The sequence below is a fragment of the Galleria mellonella genome, unplaced genomic scaffold, assembly GCF_026898425.1.
Source record: "Galleria mellonella isolate WM207_F2 unplaced genomic scaffold, CSIRO_AGI_GalMel_v1 utg56, whole genome shotgun sequence".
NCBI lineage: Eukaryota > Metazoa > Arthropoda > Insecta > Lepidoptera > Pyralidae > Galleria > Galleria mellonella.
Genome location: NW_026442117.1, coordinates 1,203,359 through 1,229,430, shown reverse-complemented (window position 1 = coordinate 1,229,430; position 26,072 = coordinate 1,203,359). Strand labels below are relative to the sequence as shown.

The window sequence follows — 26,072 nt, the reverse complement described above, 5'->3', positions numbered from 1 at the left end:
GCGTAATATGGTTTTAACCATATTATTAAAGAATTTGGTTTATAGTTTTACGACCGGCCGCCTGTTTGATGTCAACCCTCTTTGGGAATAATAAAAACAATATTAATTAGAAAATATTTTTTGTAATTCCGTCTAATCTTTTGGAATTTATACAGTGTACGTGGACTTTCTTGTTTATCTATCTCACTTTAACATACGGGTTACTATGTTTTTTACTTCTTTGCATTATAAATTCATATATTTTTATTCTATGGCAACTCCAATCATTTATAATCTGTCTAAATTCTTCATCTTTTGTCGTTTTGTCTTTGAGTGCTGTGTAATTTGACAAGTGTTTTATTTCATTTTATTTTATAGACCTAATTCAACAATTTTTCTGTCCATCAACCGCAAAAAAATATTTGCATTGCAAAGTAACCAATACAATCTATTCGTGAAATTGATATAAAAAAATTGTGTATCGTTCTTTATCGTACTGTTTTAATGGTCACTTTGTATTTGCAAAGCGGATGGACGCTTGTGTCACGCTAATAGCTAGTTTGCAGTCGTAATTAGGTAGTGGTCGTCGTGGGGAATACCAAGTGTTGGTTGTGATCGATGGCCAATTGAGGATTTCCGCGACATTTGGCGGGGTGCTGGTTCCCGCGGTACTGGTGACTCATACGGAGAATCTGTAACCATGGACACGGATGATGGCGAATCTTCCAGCAGTGGGCCAATGTCCAGCCTGAACAGCCTTTTTTCGTTCACAAGTCCGGCTGTTAAAAAATTGCTGGGGTGGAAACAGGTTAGTTCTATCTTTTAAACTATTTTGTAGATAAACAACCTCCAAATAAAAACAGAATAGGTATGTTTACCTTGAAGAAATAAGTTATCAGTAAATTGTAATCTGTTATATTTGTAGTATTATTCTGATATAATGGCAAAGATTATAGAGAATGATATTATTTATATATTTATCTTTACTCTTTGTGTTTTGGAATGTATACTGAAATATATTTATAATATCTCACACCTGCTTCCCATGTATTAAACCATATCACAAAAAGTGTTAGTATTAGGTTTAACCTTTATATTTCTCTTATATTTTTTTTTATCCCTGTACCACCCCTACTGTAATTGTCTGACAAAGAACCTGTGTTTATGTTTGTTTTTCTATTTATTCAACTGCCTGTTATATTAACACAATAAAATAGAGACATACCTGGCATAGAACAAAATTTGAAAATAAAACTATTTATAATAAGTAATTAAAAAAAAAAACAAAAATGTTATAATCAAAAATATTAAAAACAAAGTAAAGTTATTATATTGATCAGGGATTGTGGATATGGTGTATGTTTCAATCGTGAAGCAGTTGTGTTTGCATAGCTGTGTTTCGGTTTGAAGGGTGGAATATGGAGTGAATTTACAGGGTACAGATGAATAACACCTGAGTCCTCAGGAATGGCAATGCATGGGGGGTATCATGGGTTAAACAGTATACTCTGTTATGTCCATGGTACTGCTCATGTCTATAGGCGACGGTTACCACTTTCCATCAGGTGGGCCGTCAGCTTGCTTGCCCTTCTAAGTTGTATAAAAAAAAATGGTAACTGCTTCAAAGCCAGGCATGCAAAAGTTTAACAAGAAAAAAAATTGTGGGCATTTGTATCCCATTAGGATGAGATGTTGATCCCGTGAACAATTATTCTTTAATGGCAATGGGCTGGCTGCATAATTTGAAGAGAATGTGTTGATTGGCCAGGATAAGTAATAGTTATAATAATATATCCAGTTATAATAATATATCCAGTTATAATAATAATAAATGTAGGATGACCCTCCACTAGATGGAGTGACATCCTCAAATGGCTTGCAAGGATTCAGTGGATGCAAGTGGCTCGGGACCCTTTCTTGTGGCGGTTTATGGGGGAGGCTTATGTCCAGCAGTGAACAGATAATGGCTGGAATGATGATGATAAATAGAAATAACAATATTCATTTATTCCAAGTACTGACTAACTAAACTGTCCATTTGTCTCAATACCTGTGTATATCAAGTTTTATAAATCTTGGTTGAAATGTTAACATGTCATGTTGTAACAAATAAACTCAAATCCCCAAACAGACGGGACCAAATTAGGGGATCCCACAACATCACAATTTTTAAATACTTTCTTCTTTTTTTTTCTTGGGAACCCTAATTTTTTGAATGAATGAATAAAATAGACTCTTGTACCTGTTTTATATATTTTTTTTAATTCCCAAAATTAATAAAAGGACATATTATTTACAAATGCATGACTATATAAATCTATATCTGTGGCAGTAATATAAATAATTCTTTATTCTCTATAAACAAGTATGTAAACAAACTTGAATACTGATTATAGGAACTATATTAATTGTTTTAACAGGAATAGTTTTAATATAAATAATACAATTAGATATTTTATCTTAAATATATATAACAACAAAATTGAATTAAGAAAAAAAAAAAATATCTAAATTATTCTTGTAAAAAATATAAAACAATATAATTGAATTGGTTATTTACTTTAAATATTTTGTGGAACAGAGTACATTTTTTTTTTATGCGTCATAGAACGGCAAACAAAGTGACGACCAATGTGATGGAAACCATTGCCTATTGTCATGGACGGCAATAGTCACTTACCATCAGGTGCGCCGCATGCTCCTTTGCCTTTTGTGTTCTAAAAAAAATTAGACAACTTTCATATTACAGTAGTTAACATCTTTTGTCTTAAAATGGCGGGAAATTTAAACTGGACACTGACAAAAATGTCACATAAAATACTGTTTTAAAATTTAAACAACATTTTAGAATTTATTTATTTATTTACTATTTATTGCACTGATATGACATCGTTTTCTCGACCTTCAAGAAAAGAGCATATTTATTTATTTATTCTCTCTTCTCTTTATTGCACCAAAAACATAAACAATGTCATATAAACAATTAAAATATACATATAAAGGTACTGTTGTATATCAATAATTCAATGTGTAAGTGTTTTTCTAGAACCACCCTCACTGTTATAACTTTTTATGGAAAAAGCTATTATTATGTAGGATACTAACAGATAACCTAATCATCAGTTGTAATACCCCATTCACAATAAAAAAAAAAACAAATTAATTTGATATATAATAGGTACAAAAGGCTGTCATGTTTCTTTCTTAAAGGCCAGCAGGACATCTATAATGTCTCTGGTGTTACGTGTATTCATGTTTGATGGTTGGTAGTTACAATTGGGTGAGCAGCACGCTTGTTTGGCCTCTGTTATAAAAAAAAAAAAACAAAAATATACAATTACAATTAGTCAGGTAAAATACAGGTAAAATACATTATCATAAAGTACAGATCAAAATATAAACATAAAGGTACAAAAGGTGGTCTTATCGCTAGGACAATTTTACAGACAACCTCTGGTTATTTCAAAAATTATTTTTAAATCTATAAAGATTATTTGATTTCTCCTATTGAAAAGTATAAGTGGTTTATAGATTAACTTTTGTTGCTGACTGTAGTCGTAGAATAATCTAGATCTCTGGATGTCAGTAATGATGATGATTGATGGGACAAACAACTGAACTATGCGTCAAGAATGCAATTGTTGTGGATGTCATTTTTTTTTCCCATAAACGGTTGTATCTATAATTAGATTAGTGTTTATACCATACCATATGGTGAGGTGGTGTGCCCATTTTATATAAAATTTCGAGCTGGATATAGGAAACTTTTTTTTATAAAGTGTGGAAAATCTTCAAAAGATCGTCCTAATTGCCGCAGAGAGGACAGAAGGGGTGTGTGGGGACTCTTAACCACTAAAAACCTTACAACATACCTCGAAGTGCATTTGCCAGATCCCTAGCTTCCCATTTGTAGAGGCCTGGGGAGAATATAGGGAACCTAGGGTTTATTCCACATAGCTGTACTATATTATAAGAAGTGTTGACTGGTATCTAGTTATCATCACGATAAAATTTAAAATGGGATTTTTTTAAATTAATTCAATTGGTCTGAAGAAAATACAATTATGTACTTACCAAACATACTGATTTTTATCCTGGCAACAAAAATAAAATTTGGTATACAGTTAGATGGGTCTTATCCTAACGGAACACATTTAATGTGGGCAAAACCGCAGGATGCAGCTAGTAGATTATATTATTATTTACTAAAACTATAGCACTCGTGTTGACAAAAAAAATTTACAAGGAAAAAGGAAAAGATTACCAGCAATTGAAAGTACAAGACGGTCTTATCGCTAAAGCAATCTCAATCAATTACTTGTTGATATAACTCACGAGAGAAAAAAAAAATACGTCAAGTGTGAGCTGGTCCCGCAAACTTGAATTTTACGTTACAGATAATGGATATTTTTGCAAAACTCATAGAACAAGGATACCAGTCTTCAGTGGGTTCTATATGGTTTTTTTTATGGGTGAAAATGGAATGGGATGAAACGCTAACGGGATACGCTGGCTGAGCACCAGTGAAGGGTGATAGATGAGAATGAAAACAGGCCAGTTAGCCCATCATTATGAATTCATCAGGAATTAACCATGATGGTTTCCAGGGGGAACCGCGAGGAGGTTGACCTGGTTGGGTATATTGCTAGCAATGGGATTCTTAGTCTCCATTACTAACAATCCCTTTCCCCCTTATACATGGAGTACATAGATATAATATACGGTCATTGGCATATTTAATATTGCAGGCGTCCATAGGCTACGGTGACCGTTTACCATCAGACGGGCAATTTGCTTTGTTAGTGGCGTAAAAAACGGATTATTTTAGGGTAGAGGCTTAAAAAACGTTTATGTATATTCTTAGACACGTCTTTGTGAAGCTTCGCTCACATCTTGGGGTGGTTCAGCCACCTTCTGTCCCTTAATATGCCTTTATGTAATATTTAATTAGACACGGATTTTAATCCCGATGATTTCTCTGGGTTACCAGATGGGACCTCGATGACATATAGATAGATAGAGACTCTATCGTTTCCTCCAAAAGATTACAATAGTAAACTTATTATAAATATAAATAATTACAAGAAATAATCACAATGAGAAAACAATGGGCGACCTTATCGCTAAGAGCGATCTCTTCCAGGCAACCTTTGGATGGAGAGGAGTAATTATAAACATGTATGTGCTTTTATTGCTAACAATGCTTGTCATTCTCCAAAATTATAAAAATAAGATTGTACTTATCTTTTAAAATGGATAAAGTATAATTTCTGCCTTCAATGAAACCTAGAAAACCGTTTCAAATGATTTTTAAATCGGCACATGGCCCACGTCTGACGTAGTAAACAAATTTTTTTTTATGAATCAGCATTCCGAGAAATACATAACTGACTCACGAGCAAATAACAAACCTACTATAGGTATAAAAATATCTCATTCAACGTGGAAGTTGTGGCTGCACGTTTGTGATATAGATTTTCGGATAAACAACTTTACTATTGCATGTAGTATAATATTTATTAACATCCGTATAAATGTATTATATAGATAGATAGATAGATACTCTTTATTGTTTCTTCCAAAAGATTACAATAGTAAACTTATTATAAATATAAACAATTACAAGAAATAATCACAATGAGAAAACAATGGGCGACCTTATCACTAAGAGCGATCTCTTCTAGGCAACCTTTGGATGGAGAGGAGTAATTATAAACAGTTTGATCGATGGCATGGTGAAATTCTATTATTTCTAAATATGGAGATGTGATACATGTTATAATGTAAATATACATATATCCCTACTCATTATATATATATATATATATATATATATATATATATATTTTGTATATTGTAAATTTTGTCAAAAACTGTAAGTTTGGTGATAGGTATAGCGGTTTAATACACAGCGTCGTAGGGGAAAAGAGATTATTAGTAATGGGGTTTAACAGTTCTGTTCCTAGCAATATACTCTATCAGGTCGACCTTCACGCTGTTCCCCCTAGAAAACATCGTGGTTAATTCTTATAGTATTAGTCACCTATCTTCTGTCGTTTGGTCCCCGCCAGTGTATACCGTTAGCGCAGACGGGGTTACCATTTCATTTTCACCCATTAAAAAAAAATACGGCATCAACTTTCGGTGGTCGCAAGTTTGATCATCACGAGTTTGGCAAATCCTTTTACAAAGTCGTTTAAAAATAAAACTTAGAAACAAAACATAGTCATATATGTCTATTATAATAGTGGAAGGAGTTGACATGTTTTTTTTTTTTTATGTATCAACGAGTATATTAAATATTCTAGAGGCTAGTATGAAAAAATGAAAAAATATTTATTTCGTAACAAAATTGATACAATATTAAGATCGTTGTTGTGACCTTCTAGTAAGTGTTATCACCTGTATTAGAAGGTCACGCTCCTCCATAACCATGCAAATACAAATAGTACCATAAAATTAAGACATAAACATCCTGTCATCATCATATCATCCTTTAACTGTCCACTGCTGAACATAAACCTCTCCCTTGAAGGGTTTTGCCAGTAGTTGCCACGCTTGGCAGGCGGATTGGTAACCGCAGTTAGGCTTTAGAGATGTTTTAAGAGGGACCATCTCATTTCCATTCCTCGCAGTCTATAGTCGTTTCTACACCACCCATGGGAAAGGAAGGGGTGGCCTATTCTATGCCGGGACCACACGGCCAACAATATCATTTAATACGCTAGAATCTAGCCCATTTTACATCAGTCCTAATTCAATCATTTTTTTTTTAGTTTTACTTTATACTACTAATCTATTTGAAGTCGGCTTATTGGAGAATAATACTTAAACAATAAATTACTTTACAGGGTGATGAAGAAGAGAAATGGGCAGAGAAAGCAGTGGACAGCCTAGTGAAGAAGCTGAAGAAACGGAAGGGCGCCATCGAGGAGTTGGAGCGGGCACTCTCGTGTCCCGGCACACCGTCGAAATGCGTCACCATACCCAGGTCACTGGACGGGAGGTTACAGGTAAACTAATATGTATTTTATTTAGACATAATAAAAAATCAAAAATTCATGTTACAATTTTACATTTGTTCCCAAGATTTCACGTTAGGATTACCTGTGTCGTGAAGTCATGTACCCTTTTTTGCTTACAAATCTTTTTTTTTTATTTTTATTATTATTTTTTTACCTTCTTCAGGTATATTAGCCCTATCGTACCCTGAACTGATTTCTCAAATAAAGCTTTATCTACTTTCGTTAGACGCGGAAAGAGAAGAATGAATGGGCATCGATAATTTAGAGTGATGTTCGAAAATTTCTGGTTTATGTTCAGCTAACATAGATTGAATAAGACCAACATTATATTTATTTAAGTTAAAATGGCGCATGAATTTTTCTTATTTCGTGTTAATACGACACTTAACTTATTAACTAATATATAAACTTTAGATACATAATCAACTTAGACATATACACATCTGTACACACATATTTTATTCCATATATATCACGTTCACGCCGGGGCCGACTTTAATGTTTTTTTGCTGCGTGGCGGCGCTCTAATTGATGCTAATAGCACAATCGAATACCACCGGTGGTACGCGCCGTCAGAAAAGACAGTCTAGTGCGGGCCACCGGTGGTACTCGCCGCCAGATAAGACAAACTAGTGCGTACCACCGGTGGTACGTATCGTCCAATGAGACAGTCTAGTGCTGGCCACCGGTGGTACGCGCCGCCAGATAAGACAAACTAGTGCGTACCACCGGTGGTACGTATCGTCCAATGAGACAGTCTAGTGCTGGCCACCGGTGGTACGCGCCGCCAGATAAGACAAACTAGTGCGTACCACCGGTGGTACGTATCGTCCAATGAGACAGTCTAGCGCGGGCCACCGGTGGCCCGCGCCGGCGTGAACGTGATATTTACATCTCATATACATTAACAAAAATTACGTATCAGTACATATTCACATATAAATATAAGAGGTAGTGGTAATAAAACCTTCTAAATGTATAATTATTTGGAAGATATAATTAAATTATTAATTATTTAAATTTGTCATATTGATATGGATGATTACCAGAGGGAGACTTTGTACAAAAGTCGATTGCTTGGGTACTTCTGTCCCATTCGTGTTTCAACCGTGAAGCAGTTGTGTTTGCATGGCTGTGTTTCAGTTTGAAGGGTGGGATATTGCGTGAATTTACTGGGTACAGAGGAGTAACACCTGAGTCTTCATGAATGGCAACGCATGGGAGATATCATGGGCGAAACAGTATACTATGTTATGTCCATGCTACTGCTCATGTCTATAGGCGACGGTTACCACTTTCCATCAGGTGGGCCGTCAGCTTGTTTGCCATTCTAAATTCTACAAAAAAAAAAACATATGTTGTTGTTAAATGTTATGTATGTATGGATTTCCCAACATTTATCTTCACAAACACATTCAATTGAGACTTGAATTTAGAACGTGGAATTATGAGTGTATAAAGCGCTTGTGTTTTGCAATAGCTTTTTTGTTTTGCAAAGGAAAATGTCGTCTTCAATCATAAAAGAAATAATATGATACCAAAAATGGGAACTAAATGATTTAATTTTGTATAATTTTTAATTATCATCATATCTGTCGTTAATTGTTCACTGCTGAACATAGGCCTCTCCATAGGGGGAGTTTTGCCAGTAGTTGCCACGTTTGGCAGGCGGACTGCCAGTCGAAGTTTTTTTTTTAATGTATGATAATGGAATGGCAACCCCACCCGCGCTACCGTGACGCGAGCCCATCGTGACGAATTCAACAAGAATTGTTCACGATAGTTTCCAGGGGGAACCACATGGAGGTCGACCTAATGAGGCATATTGCTAGCAATGGGGCTGTCAAACTCCATTGCTAACAATCCCTTTTCCCCCCTGCCAGTCGAAGTTAGGCTTTTGGTGATGTTTAAAGGCGGACACTGCTGCTCGTCTCTTGACCATCAAGTTTCCCTAATCTAATCTTACAACACTGATTGGAAAGAAAGTGGTGGCCTATTTTGTACTATGACCACACTATCAACTTTATCAATACTGATGGAAAAGGAAGGGGTGGCTCATTCTATGCCAGGACCACACTGCATTTGATATTTTGTTAACAATTATTTCAATCTAAAAATCTATTTTTCTTTTCAATTGTAAAAAAATCCAATGGAAGTCGTTATTAAAATGCAAATCAGTAAAGGAAATCGTGAATTTTCATGTAACGGTTCTTGTGTGTAACGGATCGACGCAGGCGCACAGGCAGAATGGCGCTAGAGACTTCCTGCTATGTGTATAAATAGAACAAGTCTATTTTTTTTTTTTTTTTTTGATGGGTGAAAATGGTATGGTAACCCCATTGCCTGCGCCAGTCGAGATACGCTGGCGGAGCACCAGGTGAAAAGAAAGGGTGATAGATGAGAATGAAAACATGGAAAAGGAAGGGGTGGCCAGTTAGCACATCATGATGAATTCATCAGGAATTAAAAATGATAGTTTCAATTGTAAAAAACCGCGAAAGTCGAAAATGCCTGGTGAATTGGGTATATTGTGTGTAATGGGATTCTCAATCTCCATCACTAACAATCCCTTTCCCCCCCTAAGAACAAGTCTATTATCTGTTTGTTTATGCGGTGTATATGTTGTTATTGTGAGCCTAACGTGTTTGTATTAGTGATTATTCATTATATTTTATTCATAAATAGATGTTTTTTTTTTCTAATTATTGCATTTTATCATATTAAGAAATACTGTGGACTGCTATTTATTTATAGGATTACCAATATAAGATACAGCGAAGCATTTCAATACAATACACTAGTGGATTTAGGTCTAACTGTTCTTACATTTAGAAGTAACCACAGCTACAACCTCAATGGTCGCGTACTGCGCGGTTTCAGAGATGTTTCCTCCCACGAACACTCAGGTTGTGGAATGAGCTCCCTGCCGAGGTTTTCCCAAGAGACTACAGCATGGGGTTCTTCAAAAGGGGGTTAAAGAGGTTTCTTCAGGGTCGGCAACGCGCGCGTAATACCTCTGGTATTGCAGGCGTTCGTAGGCTACGGTAACCGCTTACCATCAGGTGGGCCGTATGCTTGTTTGCCACCTCAGTGGTATAAAAAAAAGCATGTTTTGTGTTTGAGAAACATTAAAATGGAATAAATTATTTATTAAGTGGTATATAAATAAAAGATATTAATGAAATGAACAAATAATAAAAAAATATGTTATTTCCTCAATATGATTATTTCTTGTATATGTTTGTCTCTATAATAAGTTTACTGTTGTAATCTTATGGAGGAAACAATAAAGAGTATCTGTCTATCTATACTTACCAGAGAGAGAGACTTTGTATAAAAGTCGTTTGCTTGTTGAACACCTCTGTTCCATTCGTGTTTCTACCGTGAAGCAGTTGTGTTTGCATTTTTTTTTTGCAATGCAATTTACAAGGTACAGAGAAATAACACCTGGTCCTCAGGAATGGCAATGCATGGGGGGTATCATGGGCGAAACAGTATTCTCTGTTATGTCCATGTTACTGCTCATGTCTATAGGGGACGGTTACCATTTTCCACGGTTACCATATCAATATATTCTATTGTTTTAACTCGGATATCGAATGAGGGATGTAACGGCTTTATTTTATGTATTTATTTTATTTTACTCTTTATTGTACCAGATGCATAAAAATATACAATGAAAATTGAACAACTCAAGTGAAATACAGTAAAATACATTACTGATTAAAATATATACATCAAAAGGTACAAAAGGCGGTCTTATCGCTAGGGCAATCTCTTACAGACAACCTTTGAATAGTCTTTTGTTCTCTCTGTATTTTTTTTTTATTATAATTTAGAATGGCGAACAAGCTAACAGCCCACACTATAGAAAGCGATAACAGACGCCTATAGACATCTACAGCCTCATAGACGTCATGGAATACTCAGAGAAACAAGTCTGTATGAAACTGATTTATTTATCTTTGGATTAAAAATAGACAACGAATTTTCGGGTTGAATATTGTATAAAAAAAAAAATTTAACTATATTCTTTTTTTGTAATGACTATTTGGACCAAAATAAAAAAAAAAGAAAACAATTCGATCCATCATCTCGAAAGAAATGACCACGTATTATGCGTTTTTTTTATTTTTGTTTCCGGCAATTATCGTAAGAATCTTATTTCATTGCAGGTATCTCATCGCAAAGGTCTCCCTCACGTAATATACTGCCGCGTGTGGCGCTGGCCAGATCTCCAGAGCCATCACGAGTTGAAACCCCTCGAGATCTGCCAGTATCCATTCAGCGCGAAACAGAAAGAAGTATGCATAAACCCTTATCATTACAAGAGAGTTGAGAGCCCCGTCTTACCCCCAGTACTGGTGCCGAGACATTCCGAGTTCGCCCCCGGCCATTCGCTCCTACCCTTCCAAAGGACGACCGAGCCATCCATGCCTCATAATGTTTCGTATTCGGGCTCAGGCTTCCCTCCTTCTGCCAGTTCAGAGTTACCTGACACTCCCCCGCCCGCGTATTCTCCTCCCTCGGACGACACCGAACCCCCTGGCGAGGTCGCCCCAGTTTCTTACCAAGAACCTCTTTATTGGGCGTCAGTAGCGTATTACGAGCTGAACTGCAGGGTTGGCGAAGTGTTCCACTGTAACACCCATTCGGTAGTGGTGGACGGGTTCACTAACCCCTCGAATAACAGTGACAGGTTCTGCCTGGGTCAGCTGAGCAACGTGAACAGAAATTCCACCATAGAGAATACAAGACGCCATATAGGGAGGGGGGTCCACCTGTACTACGTAGGGGGGGAAGTGTACGCGGAGTGTCTATCTGACGCGGCCATATTCGTGCAGAGCCGCAACTGCAACCACCACCACGGCTTCCACCCGTCCACCGTGTGTAAGATCCCACCGGGGTGCTCCTTAAAGATTTTCAACAATAGGGAATTTGCGCAGTTGCTCTCGCAGAGCGTTAACCACGGTTTCGAAGCTGTATACGAGTTGACGAAAATGTGCACGATCCGGATGTCGTTCGTAAAAGGCTGGGGGGCGGAGTACCACCGGCAGGACGTGACGTCGACGCCCTGCTGGATCGAGGTGCACCTGCACGGCCCCCTGCAGTGGCTCGACAAGGTGCTCACGCAGATGGGCTCGCCCCACAACGCCATCTCGTCTGTCTCTTAGCTGCACTACACGTGCCCACACCCCACCGTTTTTGTACTTCGAAATATCTGGTATTACCCAAATCCAATCTCAAACGTCAAGTGTCCACTTTTTTTTTCATCTCTCCCTACAGAGAGTTTATAATCGACTGCTGTTCTAGTGTTGCTAGATTCACAGCAATCTTTTTTTTTTTTTTGTAACTACCCCCAATATATACGAATCGGCATTTGTATCCCGTTAATGCTGCTCAAATTTAATGTCCAAGTTACAAAAATATATTAGTTTAATAATAAAGACATAATTAAGAATTAATTATACTCGTAATGTTTATGACAAGGTAAACGATATTATTTGTGTAAATAATGCTTTTTGAATATTCGGATTTAGTTAAAACTAAACTCTTTTTTAGGCGAACAACAAAGCACAATGTTGTCAGAAAATTATTCAATGGAAATTGATATTAATGGACATACACACAAATATACTGTAATTTTCATATATAGACATAAATATGTGTAGAATAGACTAGTAAGTATAGTTACGAAGAATGCAATTTTGATTTTTGACTAACGTATTTTAGACAGTTTTGTAGCTCCGTTGCTGAATTTTATTATTGATTAATTTACTTGATCCACGTGTGAATAAAATAAAATTGGTGATTGTAATAGAAAAATACTATTATACTTTTTTAATGTGTATATATTTATATACAAAAAAAAAAAAAACATTATTGAGTGTGGAAACTTGAGATAGAGGGCGCTTTTTAATCTACTGATGGAAAGACAGTTTTTTTTGCGGTTAACAAAAAAAAAAGATAATGGAATATTGGTGTCTTCATACAATTTGTATTATAATATAGCGTGTTACAATTGTAAATGCCCACATGTCCCATATGTGAACTAAGAGAAGATTTGTTGAACACAAATAATTTAGTATGGCAACATTATTGTTAAGTTGCTCTTCTATACACGGATTTTTGAAAAATAACTCCAGTTTCCAATCAGAATGAAGCAAAATACAAATATTGAATTTTATTTTTAAATATTTCATGAGTATTTTGATACTGTAATGTTGAATTTTTCATGTCAGAAGTTATATTATTTCTGTATATGTATATAATGTGCTAAGTCTGGAGCTACAAGGCTTTTGGGTAGCCGTAAGATAGGTATGTGTTCTTTATATATATATTATTGTAATTATCAATATGTGTGTACTCTATTTTAAAGTTTACAATTTAGAAAATGTACCTAAATATACATTTTGTTACACCAAATGACAGAGCGGTAACTAAAAAGTATAGTTTATTTGTTTTTGAGGCATACATCGTTTGTGTTAGCGCTTTACAACCAGCTTTGTTGAAGCGTTATATATATATATATATATATATATATATATATATATAAATATATATAAAAATAAGTAACAACAACAAAAACAACAAAAATCGTCGTTGTCATTTGGTATAGGTTTGATGTTATGGAAATCGTGCCATCAGTGAAAATATATCTAGTTGTTTTTTTTTTTTTAACAAAATAAATAAAAAAAAAAGTATTCGTTTCTCTTCAAAATTTTGGGTTATAATAAAACGATAATTTTCAGTCGGAAAAAAATTGAGTAATACATAAATGTATGAGAAAATAGTGATTTTGCATTGTGAAAATATATACATAACCAACTTTCGTCGGTCGTCGTTGATAACTTAACCAAATCGGGACATCGTGCAGAATAAAAGATATTATTGATCTCAGAATATTGATTAAGAGTGCTTTAGTTCCTCATCGTGAGCGACTGTAACGTGTCCCATTGCCTTATATTAGTGCAATTGATATATATATATATATATATATATATATATATATATATATATATATATATATATATATATATATATATATATATATATATATATATATATATATATATATATATAAAAAAAAAAAAAAAAAACATATATTTATAAATAATCCTAACGAGTACCAGACCAAAATGTTTAAAATATTTCACCGCGATTTTTTAATCTGTAAAAAAAAAAATATTGGCAGTCTTATTTTTGCATGAATCATAGACTAAAAAACTGCCTTAACAATTTATAACCGTAATAAAGTTTTTAACTTACTACGTCTATTATGGGTTTACGTATAGTTTTCACATTTAGATCTATTGATGTTTGTATAACGCCTCTGGTGGTTACATTGCGAACTAAAATTCGAATCGAGTACAGAGTTGCCACATAAAAAAATCAATCGAAAACTCATGGTAGTAGGTAGTCAATAATACTGATAATAATGTTACATAAAATGTATTTTTTTTTATAAGTATGGTACTAAGATTACAATGATCCGTTTACAATAATAAAATAGTGTGTAGTGGGTTATATTTCATACAAAAATATTTAAATAAACTTATTTAAATAAAAATAGTTTTGGATATTCGCTAATTGTAAACAATAAACAAAATAACCATTTAGGCTGACGTAAATCTAGTTTTACAGTCTGCAGGCCTGATGATGTGCCTATATTGTACACTACCGTCCATTATTTAGATTCTGTGTGTGTTTGTTTCGAGGAAATTTCAATTAGTTGATTTTATTTCACATTTTCCAATCCGAACTGTCAAAATAAATTTCAAATTGGTTGTTGATAGCAAACAAAAATGTAAAGCACCAATTTCATACAATAAATCGTAAGTGGTGTTGCCAACTGTCAAATAAAACCAAGTAATTTATTTAAACCTGACAACGATTAATAGCAATGACAAGACCGTTTTATCGGGCATCGCAATTTATTTTATTTAAATTTAAATTATTCGAATGGATTTGTTTACAAGAACTTTTAAATCGTCATTTCTTTTTTTATTAAAAATATTCTCTGTAATTCCAAATTCAAAATTAACTTTATTTAAATATATTCATATCAAAGTTCTTTTAAATCATATTTTTTTTTCTAATTCTCTGAACAGAACCACACAGAATATTGCCATACATCTTAATTCAAATATTGGCCTTATAATAGACTTATTGGTTTGTTGTTGCGTATTCGTGCCTTTAAATGAACGACTACGGATGCCTTACCTTTATTTTTATTTTATTTTTTTAAATAAAATCTAGTATTTATAAACGGACAAGTTAATTATTGCATTTTTCTATAATTTGACTGTAAGTGTAATATTAAACAAATGAAGCCTTATTATACATTTGTCAATGTATGAAACCGTCACGGGTTTTCTCTGATATTAAATGGTTTTTGCATGTCAAAAAAAATATATTGAAAAAAAAAACATATTTAGCTATTTGACATGAGTATTTTAAATGAATATATATATAGCTGTATAGAACATAATGTAACTTAATATACAGGGTTATTTACAAACATTAATTATAACTGCACTAGTCCAAGTTTTGTTAAAAATCTCAAAATCTATCGACCGTTTTAAGGGAAATTGGAAAGGTAAATATTAGATTGAAAAATTGTTCTCGCGGTTAGTTCTGACGGGTTTGAACTAGCAGCTATCGGTTGTACAGGCCGACTGCGTTCCCAGTTATGGTTACCCACACCTACGAATACCTATATATTGTGCATACAAAATCTATATAATGGCCCAATAACAAATATATTGGTTATTCAATAGATAATATAAAAATAAATAACGCGATTGAAATTAATATAGATATCTATTTAGAATGGGTGGTATTAAAATAAATGATCTCTTTTTTTTGTCTCAATCCATGTTCAATGCATAGATATCGGTCTGTTTTTGATATCATTCATATTACGTTTACACCACGGAAGGAATGCAGTCCGATGGCAATTTTTTTTTAACTTCCTTTCCCATCTCCATTAAGAGTGGTGTCAAATTTGTGGCGTTTATTGGAAAATTAAAATTTTCAATCTGATAATTAATGTTCCCGAATGTGTTGGTTTTTGAATATTAAAAAAAAAGTAGCGATGGTATTAAAATGCGAAAAATGCAAGTGAATATATTAAAATAAGAGTTCTTGTAATTAATTGTTAGTGGGCAGAGAGGTGGCTGAGGAAATGGATTTTTTTTTTGGAAATCTTAAAGACATTAAAAATAAAAAAAAGTCTTAGGAGTATGTCTCAAATATTTTTAATGTCTTCATTAGATAATTGTATTGTAATATTCAAAGTAACCCTGTATACAATAATTTATTATACAGGCCGTTAAGAAAAAATACCCGGATTTTTTTACATGTGTATTTCTGACCTAAAAAAAGTACTTTTAGTATTCATATATAGATACGCCATATCCATTTATATATATATATATATATATATATATATATTCTGAACTTCTTAGTACATCTTGTTTGTCACAATATGCCCCTAAGTTCAGTTTTCCCCTTAGCATAGGCCTCTAACAATTTCCACTGGGGTCTGTCACGCGCTACCCTTCTTCAAACATGTCTAGCTGTGAGTTAGGTCTTCCCATCTTTGTTGGCATCCTCTACTCTTGCCATTTCTCATCTATTCACATATAAGGATATATCAATGGATATGGCGCAGTTGCCACGCAAAAATAGTTAGTTATTCTCTCTATTTTTGCAAAAAAAATATGAAAGGAAAATAGTACGTATATAAAATTTCTTTCGTCTTTTATTTCTATTTCTATCTTACTCTTTAACATTTATCAAGTGATTGAGGAATGAAATAGTCCACAATTTATATATGTATAATAAAGTGACACAAAACTTTTACCAAATATGTATAGCCATTTTAACAAGTTTAATATTTACCAGAGGGAGACTTTGTACAAAAGTCGATTGCTTCGGTACCTCTGTCCCAATCGTGTTTCAACCGTGAAGCAGTTGTGTTTGCATGACTGTGTTTCGGTTTGATGGGTGGGATATGACAGTCAATTTACAGGTATAGAGGAATAACACCTGAGTCCTCAGGAATGGCAACGCATGGGGGGTATCATGGGCGAAACAGTATACTCTGTTATGTCCATGGTACTGCTCATCGTCGCCTATAAACAATAGGCGACGATTACCACTTTCCATCAGGTGGGCCGTCAGCTTGTTTGCCATTGTAAGTTGTATAAAACAAAAAAAATATGTGTATTGATACATATGTATATATATACACATATATGTCATATACATGAGTAAAAACATGAATTTTGCTTCTGTATTATTTTCAAAACGTATCATTTGTAAAATTTATTTTAGTTATGGCATACAACATTTTCCTCAAGCTTTTTTTTTTAAGAATTTTTACATATTTGATTTTTAATTCAACAGCAGTTTTTAAGCGGATGTGAGTACCTATTTTTAATGTTAAAAAATGAGGTCATTTTTTAACATTAAAAATCGGGTATTTTTTCTTGAATGTCTGTATATTCATAATTTAAGTATGTATATGTATGACCATAGAGTAAAGGAATTATTATGTACTGAGAGCGCATTGAGACATGAAAAAAAAACTTGTTAAGTGTTGGTCACTGTGTGTATATACTGTAAGCGTATATATGTTTATATGTATAGACATAAACATAGGTTTATGACGAACTGTTGTTTCCTTTTAGGATGGTTTTGTAAGGTTTTCGGGTTTGGTAGTTTTCTTCACAATTTTGTTTGTATCGTCCATGGATAATTCTGTCGATTCTGAACGGTGTAGTTACTTAGGATTTGAAATTCTTGTGCTTACTATCTTTATAAATTGTTTATATTGTAATATGTTTTAACCGTGAAGCAGTTGTGTTTGTATGGCTGTGTTTCGGTTTGAAGGGTGGGATATGGCGTGAGTTTACTGGGTACAGAGGAATAACACCTGAGTCCTCAGGAATGGCAACGCATGGGTGGTATTATGGGCGAGGCGGTATACTCTGTTATGTCCATGGTACTGCTCATGTCTATAGGCGACGGTTACCACTTTCCATCAGGTGGGCCGTCAGTTTGTTTGTCATTCTAAGTTGTATAAAAAGAAATTGTTAATTCTACATGATTTATAAAAATGATATGGGCATGACTTTGCCAAATATCTATTAAAATATACGTGTATGTTCTAAGCCTAGAAAACACAGTAGTTTTTGCGAAATATTTCTATATAAATCTTATAGTAGTTTCTACGAGAACAAAAAAAAAAAAATGGAAGACATTTGACTAAAGCATGGATTAAAGCAATCCAGTCCAATGCAATCAAATTAAATAGTACATGGAAATCCATTGAATAACAAAATTGGGGTTGATTCTATGATAGTATTTTTCAAATTTATCTCTAAATAAAAAAAAAAAAACTTCAGAAAATAAAGATCTATTTAATTTTAATGTAATTTTAACTCAAATGTATATTGTACCGTAATATAAACTACCAAGCCCGAATTGCTTTAAGTTGTGAGATTTGGCTGTATGTGTTGTGTCAGTGTTGGATTTATAAATAAGAAAAAAAAAAATACTTGGGAGCCAAGTGTGAGATGTATTTAAAAATTGCAATGTTTCCTTTACTCCTTGTTAGGTTTTTAGCTTTTTATTTTAAACCGTTTTATATTACTCATGTTAATTATATTTCATTATTATATTAATTTACTTGCAGCACAATTAACGTGAATTTTAACAACAGAATATTATGAATATATTTAAATAGGTATTTTGTGTGAAGGACTCATAACTTCTGGATTTTAAATACATATTTGGTTCAAATCATTTGTTGAAATATATAAAAAAAAAATGTAAAAATTATCTAATTATGTTTTTAATAAATTATTTGTAATCAAAAATCTGCTAATAACTCTTTATATGATAAAATTAAACAATATACAACAATAAATTGTATAAATTTTCTTAACCTCAACAACTGTTTAAAAAGAAATCGTTCGGAATTTAAAATATTGAAAAAAAAAGTGTTATTGGCATATTGGCTTGGCTTCCAAACTATTTAAAAATGTTATTAAAATTCAAGATGTCCGATGTTTCCTTTCGCTCGAGTATAATAAGTTAGGCGTAAAAGTATAGCTGCCATTGATCGTGTAATTTTTTTAGTGTATTTTTCTCTCCGTTTAGTAATAAAGTTCTTTTATTGAGAATGTTGGTTTTTCTTTTTGTTCTAATTATTTTCCTTACCCATTAATCAAAATTTTTAGAAAACAATGGATTCCTCTAAAAATTGATAGATACTCTTTATTGTTTCCTCCAAAAGATTACAATAGTAAACTTATTATAAATATAAATAATTACAAGAAATAATCACAATGAGAAAACAATGGGCGACCTTATCGCTAAGAGCGATCTCTTCCAGGCAACCTTTGGGTGGAGAGGAGTAATTATAAACAGTTTGGTGGGACGCACGAAAGTTTAGAGTTTAAAATTAAATTAGATTTGTTGTAATATTATGATCATATGGGGTGAAGGGATTGTTAGTAAGGTCGACCTCCACGTGGTTCCCCCTGGAAACTATCCTGCTGAATTACAGATCTATTCATCACGATGTGCTAACTGACCTGCCCTTTCATTCTCGCCTATCATCCCTCACTGGTGCCCCGCCAGTGTATACCGATAGCGCAGACGGGGTTACCAATTCATTATCATCGAGTAAAAACTATGATCGTCGGGTCTACTTTGGAAACTAGTATGGATTGTACTGCATTCATGAAACAAATAGAAATTAGGTTAGAATTGTGATCGGTTTGTAATCGTTTGCATATGCAAGTGACACTAATATGCATTTATTAGAACAATATGGAGCCATTATGGCGCTAGTGTTGCAATCCTTTTTTTTGTTTGACGTGTGGAAAATCTTCAGCAAGACCGTCCCACCTGCCGGAGGGAGGGCAGCTGGGGTGTGTGGGATTCGTACCCACTAAAAACCACACGACGTACCTCGAGGCGCTTATGTTGGATCCCGGGTTCCCGTTTGTACGACTACCGAGTATCCAACGCAACGGCCCGCCCTGTAGGTGGTGTAGGGCAGGCCTCCTCTCTTAGTTAGGGTTGGGAATATCCCTCCCACTCTACCATCACAGGAGGGCACGGATACGTGCGCACACCTCCTAGGGTCATATGTAGGGTGTGCCTCCCGCAAGGCGACATCCCGACCCTAGTGGGAGTGTTGCAATCCTAGAGTGCGAAACGTCTCCAATCGATCTATTCGAATTTATTTCAAACGTCACCTACCCTACTAATATTATAGCAAATTTTTACCTTCATATATGCGTTTTTACAAAATGATATAGTCAAATTGAGGGCCAATTATGTCTACAGGTAGATGAGTATTTAAGTGGCGTGAATTTACAGGGTACAGAGGAATAACACCTGAGTCCTCAGGAATGGCAACGCATGGGGGGTATCATGGGCGAAACAGTATACTCTGTTATGTCCACGGTACTGCTCATGTCTATAGGCGACGGTTACCACTTTCCATCAGGTGGCCTGTCAGCTTGTTTGCCATTCTAAATCGTATAAAAAAATAGTATTCAAACCTGGCATGATTTAGTGATGGAACAGCTATTTTCCGTTACTAACCAAGTCCTCCCTTCCCCCAGCGCTGATGTATTTCTTAACGGATGACAATGGAATAGTAACCCGCGCTATCGGTATACGCCGGCGAGTCACCAGTGAGGGATGATAGGTGACGATGAAAGCAGGTCAGTTAGTCCATCGTGACAAATTTCACTAGAATTAATTACATAGTTTTCCAGGGGGAACCGCGTGGAGATCGACCTGATAGGGTGTACTGCTAGCAATGGTAACAATCCCTATTCCCCCGCGCTGATGTGGTTCAGATATCCAGTAGAAAGCCGTTAACGAAAAAAGTGCCAGACATTAACTGTCCACTGCGGAAAATAGGCTTCACCATAAGAGGTCCCCCACCTCTTATGGGGGTTGCCAGTAGTTGCCTCTCTTAGTAGGCGAGTTGGCAACCGCAGTTAAACTTTAATGATGTTTTAAAAGGCACACAAAGTAAAATTGTATCGAACAAAGTTCGCCTTGCCTTGAAGCGAAACGTGGGTATGGCAGAAGAAGCATGAAAGTAAGATAAATGCTGTAGGGATGAGAGCTTTGAGAAGTATGTGTGGGATTACATTAAAAGATAGAGTAAGAAACAGTGTGATTAGAGAGAAGTGTGGACTGAAAGACGATGTAGTGACAAAAATCGAAAAAGCAATGTTGCGTTGGTTTGGCCATTTGGAGAGGATGGATGAAAGAAGAATTACGAAAGAGATTTATTGAGCAAGAATGAATGGAGATGTCGGTAGGGGCCGCCCTAGACGAACGTATGTTGACCAAATAGGCGACGTCCTAAAGAAGGGCCAAATTAAAAGTACCCGTAACCGGCGAGCGTGTATGAAAAGATTGATGAATGTGGAGGAAGCGAAAGAGGTTTGTTTGAATCGAAGCATTTGGCGTTCCATTGTTTCTGCCTACCCTAATGGGAGACAGGCGTGACAGATATGTATGTGTGTATGTAAAAGGCACATCTACGGGAAACTTATATTCATTATACGGTATTCGCAAATTGTTTATTTTATCATGTAGGTAAGTAACATTATTGTTATTTGCTAAATTTCTCAAGTCCTAGAAATGGACCTCTCAATATATAATTGCTAAAGGATGTGAAACAATGGCGATGTAATAATATGCAATTTATTGCGGGCCGTCGCGTCGCCCCGTGCATACAAATGGCGGCAGGTGTCATGGCCGACGCAGCGTGGACGCAATACGGTGAAAATCGTTCGACTGTTTTGTTATGTAATTATCTAATTTAGGTTATAATTACCATACCACCATAAACGTCCCATTATTGGGGACGTCTTATCCCTGTAGAAGGAATATTACTCCATAATTACAAAATGCTGGTCAACTTTTTTTGGATGAAAATAAAACGGTAATCTTACCTGTGCTATTACGTATTATTGTATACGCTGGCGAGGCTTCAGTAAGAGATGATAGGAGTGGATGAAAACAGGTCAGTTGGCCCATTGTGATGAATTCCAAAGGAATTAATCATCGTGATTTCCAAGGGGAACCGCGTGGAGGTCGACTTAATAGGATTTATTGTTAGCAATGAATTAAACCCCATTAGTAACAGTCCCCTTCCCCCCTTGCAGATCATCTTTATCAAAGGGAGCTTTTGTGTATTTTTTATTATTACTGAGTTTTTTTTTTAATGTATGATAATGGAATCGTAACTCCGCCTGTGTTTTTTTTTTATGGGTGAAATTGGTATGGTAACCCCGCCTGCGCTAACGGGATACGCTGGCGGAGCACCAGTGAAGGGTGATAGATGAGAATGAAAACAGGCCAGTTAGCCCATCATGATGAATTCATCAAGACTTAACCATGATAGTTTCCAGGGGGAACCGCGAGGAGGTCGACCTGGTTGGGTATATTGCTAGCAATGGGATTCTCAGTCTCCATTACTAACAATCCCTTTCCCCCACACCGTCTGTGTTAGCGGTATACGCTGGCGGGGCACCAGTGAGGAATGATAGGTGAGAAAAGCATAGTTAGTTAGCCCATCATGATGAAATACCTGAAATTCAGCACGATGGTTTCCAGAAAGGACTACGAGGAGGTGGACCTGATAAAGTATATTGATAACAGCTAAGCTGCTACGTTCGGTAGTTATTAATGTCTAAGAATCCTTAGATATTTTTTCCTTAGAACAAAAAGGGCCCTTAGAAAATTAATTTTATTCCTTCTTAATGCAATTTACTTTCTTTAAACATGCTGCGTACATTACCTGATCTTCTACGTGTATTAAATAATTAAAATACTTGCTTAGATTACGTGGATAGAGCATTAAGACTCAAAAACTTTTTGTCAGCTAATTGGCAAATTAGCTAACTCGTATTTTTTATCAGTATTTAAAATATATATATTGACGTATTATTTAATAAATAAAATGAGTATTTACGCATTAAAAGATGCAGAAATTATAAGACAAAATAAATATAGAAGTTATAAAGGAATCACTCATAACTATTTATCATGTAAAATTGTGTGAAAAAGTTGACCCGTTTTTCTCGAAGCATTTCTATGGGGGCACTCTATCTATATGATCTAAGACTACTCGCTAGCCCAGTCAAACATATCCGGTCACGTGAACAAAGTCGCCAGTAACAACTAGTATTTTATAAAATTATATTGCAACCCGCACTCAAGTTAGTGGCAACGGGGCATTTTACTCAAGGACAAGCCCTTAGTTTGTTCTGTGAACGTAAATGCCCCGATTACGTGAAGTTATTATTATAAGAAATGAGTCACAATGTGCGCAAGCGCAAGCCGGAAGTAGGTGCCTACTCTCACTGACCTTCAACTGATTTTTAATGTTTTTAGGAAGGTGTTATATATCATTATCCCTTATAAATAAGGACTTTTGAAATATGGGATATGGCAATGAAATAACAGGATATGGAGGTATAACACCATAGTCCTCAGGAATGGCAATGCATGTAGGTATCGCAGTATATGGGGCCTTATGAACGTCACCGTATATTCTACGTACCTATTCATGTTTATAGACGAGAGTTACCTACCACTTTGTATCAAATGGGCGTAAGGCTGTTTGGTACAAACTTCTTTGTCAAAATCCATTCAATAATTTTCCAAAATATCTTTGTATATTAGTATTAGTATCATCATCATTATCATCATCATATCAATCTATAACTGTTCACTGCTGGACATAAGCCTCCCAAGCCGCTATCCCATTCGTGTTTCTACCGTGAAGCAGTTGTGTTTGCACCGAAACACAGCCAGTTTCGGTTTGACGGATAAGATATGGCAGTGAATTTATACGCTACAGAGAAATAACACCTGAGTCCTCAGAAATGGCAACACATAGGGGGTATAATGGGTGAAACAGTATACTCTGTTATGTCCATGGTACTGCTCATGTCTATAGGCGACGTTACCACTTTCCATCAGGTGGGCCGTCAGCTTGTTTGCCATTTTAAGTTGTATAAAAAAAAGTATTTTTGATTGATTTTGCTAGTCAATAGTACTTTTGACTGGTAAAGAGTTTTGACTGTAACATATATAAATTTAAGTTTGGACCTAGATGGCGCTGTTTAATATATAAATTTAAGTTTGGACCTAGATGGCGCTGTTCTATATATAAATTTAAGTTTGGACCTAGATGGCGCTGTTCAATATGTTCAGTGGTTTTTTTTTTTTACTATAAAGACATTATAATATATGCACTGAGAAAAACGTAGCAATGCGATGTGAATGTTCATAGTATGCATACAGACAAAAGATTATGACCACCCACAAATATGTATGGTACATGAAACGAGAACATACCTAATACTCGTACGATATGTCGCATGATCTATGGTCGCATTATATTATAGTCCAGGGGATATGATCCTTTAAATTTATATTCGGTAACAATATAGTCTCAATAGACAGGAGATTGGTTTATTTTCAAATATACTCGCAGTACCACACTCACATATATTTTTGTATCAATAATTCCCTTTATTAAATAGACTACTAAGATATTATGTATTATTTATTTATGTATCAATGTTTTAAGTTTGGCCGGCAGCACACCTGCAATGCCGCTGGTGTTGTGGGTGATCATGGGCGGCGGTAGTCACTTACCATCAGGTGAGCCGCATGCTCGTTTGCCCCCTGTGTTGTAAAAAAAAATGTAAGTTATTTTTTAAAATTAGGGTATGATGCGGCTGACATATCCTTATAGGATAAAAGCCTCTAAATAAAAAAGATTAAAAAAAAAAACAAAATTGAAAGGAATTTTCATTTTTAGACGATAACAAGACTAAATGGAATTGAAGTCTAATAAATACTATCTATTTATTTTATTATTAATTGTATGTATACAACGATATCGTCACAGTCGTAGAATACTGACGGATCTGACAAAGATTACATATAAAGATCCGTCGGTATTCTACGACTGTGACGATATGATATTGAATACTTTCAATAACAATATTACATTGTGTATGTTTTTTTTAATGGGTGACAATGGAATGGTAACGTCGCCTGCGCTATCGGTATACGCTGGCGGGGCACCAGTGATGAATTCGACAAGAATAATGATGGTTTCCAGGGGGAACCGCATGGAGGTCGATCTGAAAGTTATATTGCCAGCAATGGTGCTATTAGACCTGATCACTAACAATCCCTTACACCCCGTATTATATTGTGTTAATGACCTAAAAAGGCGCGAGTAAGAAGGTTGTTTAGTTCTTGAGTATAACTTTGCTATTCCAGTCTGTATGATAATCTATAATAATAATAGTTTATTCAGGGGGGAAAGGGATTGTTAGTAATTGAGACTAAGAATCCCACTGCTAGCATAATACCCAACCAGGTCGACCTCTTCGTGGTTTTCCCTGGAAACTATCATAGTTAATTCCAGATGAATTCATCATGATGGGCTAACTGGCCTGTTTTCATTCTCATCTATCACCCTTCACTGGTGCCCCGCCAGCGTATCCCGTTAGCGCAGGCGGGGTTACCATTCCATTTTCATCCAATAAAAAAAAATTATTCAGTAAACAATGTTACACTTACAAAAAATGTTCATACAGAGTAAAATAACTAATACAGGAGGTGAATGTATTACGTAATGTTTGCTGAATTGGTCCCCGCTCAGCGTTATGCTGCAGCCGAGTAGCTACAGCGCTGATTTACAGCGGGAGCCATTTGGTTAGGATTTAATTTAATTTAAATTAATGTGCTCACATAATATTAAATATTATTTTATGCAACTTAGAATGACAAACTGACGGCCTATCTCATGGAAAGTGGTAACCGTCACCTATAGACATGAGCAGTACCATGGACATAACAGAGTATACTGTTTCGTCCATTATACTCTCCAAGCGTTGCTATTCCTGACGACTCAGGTGTTATTCCTCTATACTCTGTAAATTCACTGTCATATCGCACCATTCAAACTGAAACACAGCCATGCAAACACAA

The 26,072-nt window shown here is 35.2% G+C and overlaps 1 protein-coding gene and 1 long non-coding RNA gene across 3 annotated transcripts in view; one reads left to right on the top strand and one right to left on the bottom strand.

The window, feature by feature from the left end:
- Window positions 1–26,072, bottom strand: part of LOC128201606 (uncharacterized) — a 91,456-nt gene that overhangs the window by 42,961 nt on the left and 22,423 nt on the right. The window lies entirely within an intron of this gene.
- Window positions 295–19,198, top strand: LOC113510510 (protein mothers against dpp). Its single transcript, XM_031907041.2, has 3 exons — window positions 295–787; window positions 6,831–6,992; window positions 11,180–19,198. The coding sequence occupies exons 1-3, from the start codon at window positions 680–682 to the stop codon at window positions 12,176–12,178; spliced, it is 1,269 nt and encodes a 422-aa protein (XP_031762901.2). The 5' UTR covers window positions 295–679; the 3' UTR covers window positions 12,179–19,198.

Coding starts and splice junctions, on each gene's coding strand:
- LOC113510510 (XM_031907041.2), top strand. CDS start 680: ATGGACACGGATGATGGCGAATCTTCCAGCAGTGGGCCAATGTCCAGC. Junction 788..6,830: donor AATTGCTGGGGTGGAAACAG/GTTAGTTCTATC, acceptor ATTACTTTACAG/GGTGATGAAGAAGAGAAATG. Junction 6,993..11,179: donor CACTGGACGGGAGGTTACAG/GTAAACTAATAT, acceptor ATTTCATTGCAG/GTATCTCATCGCAAAGGTCT.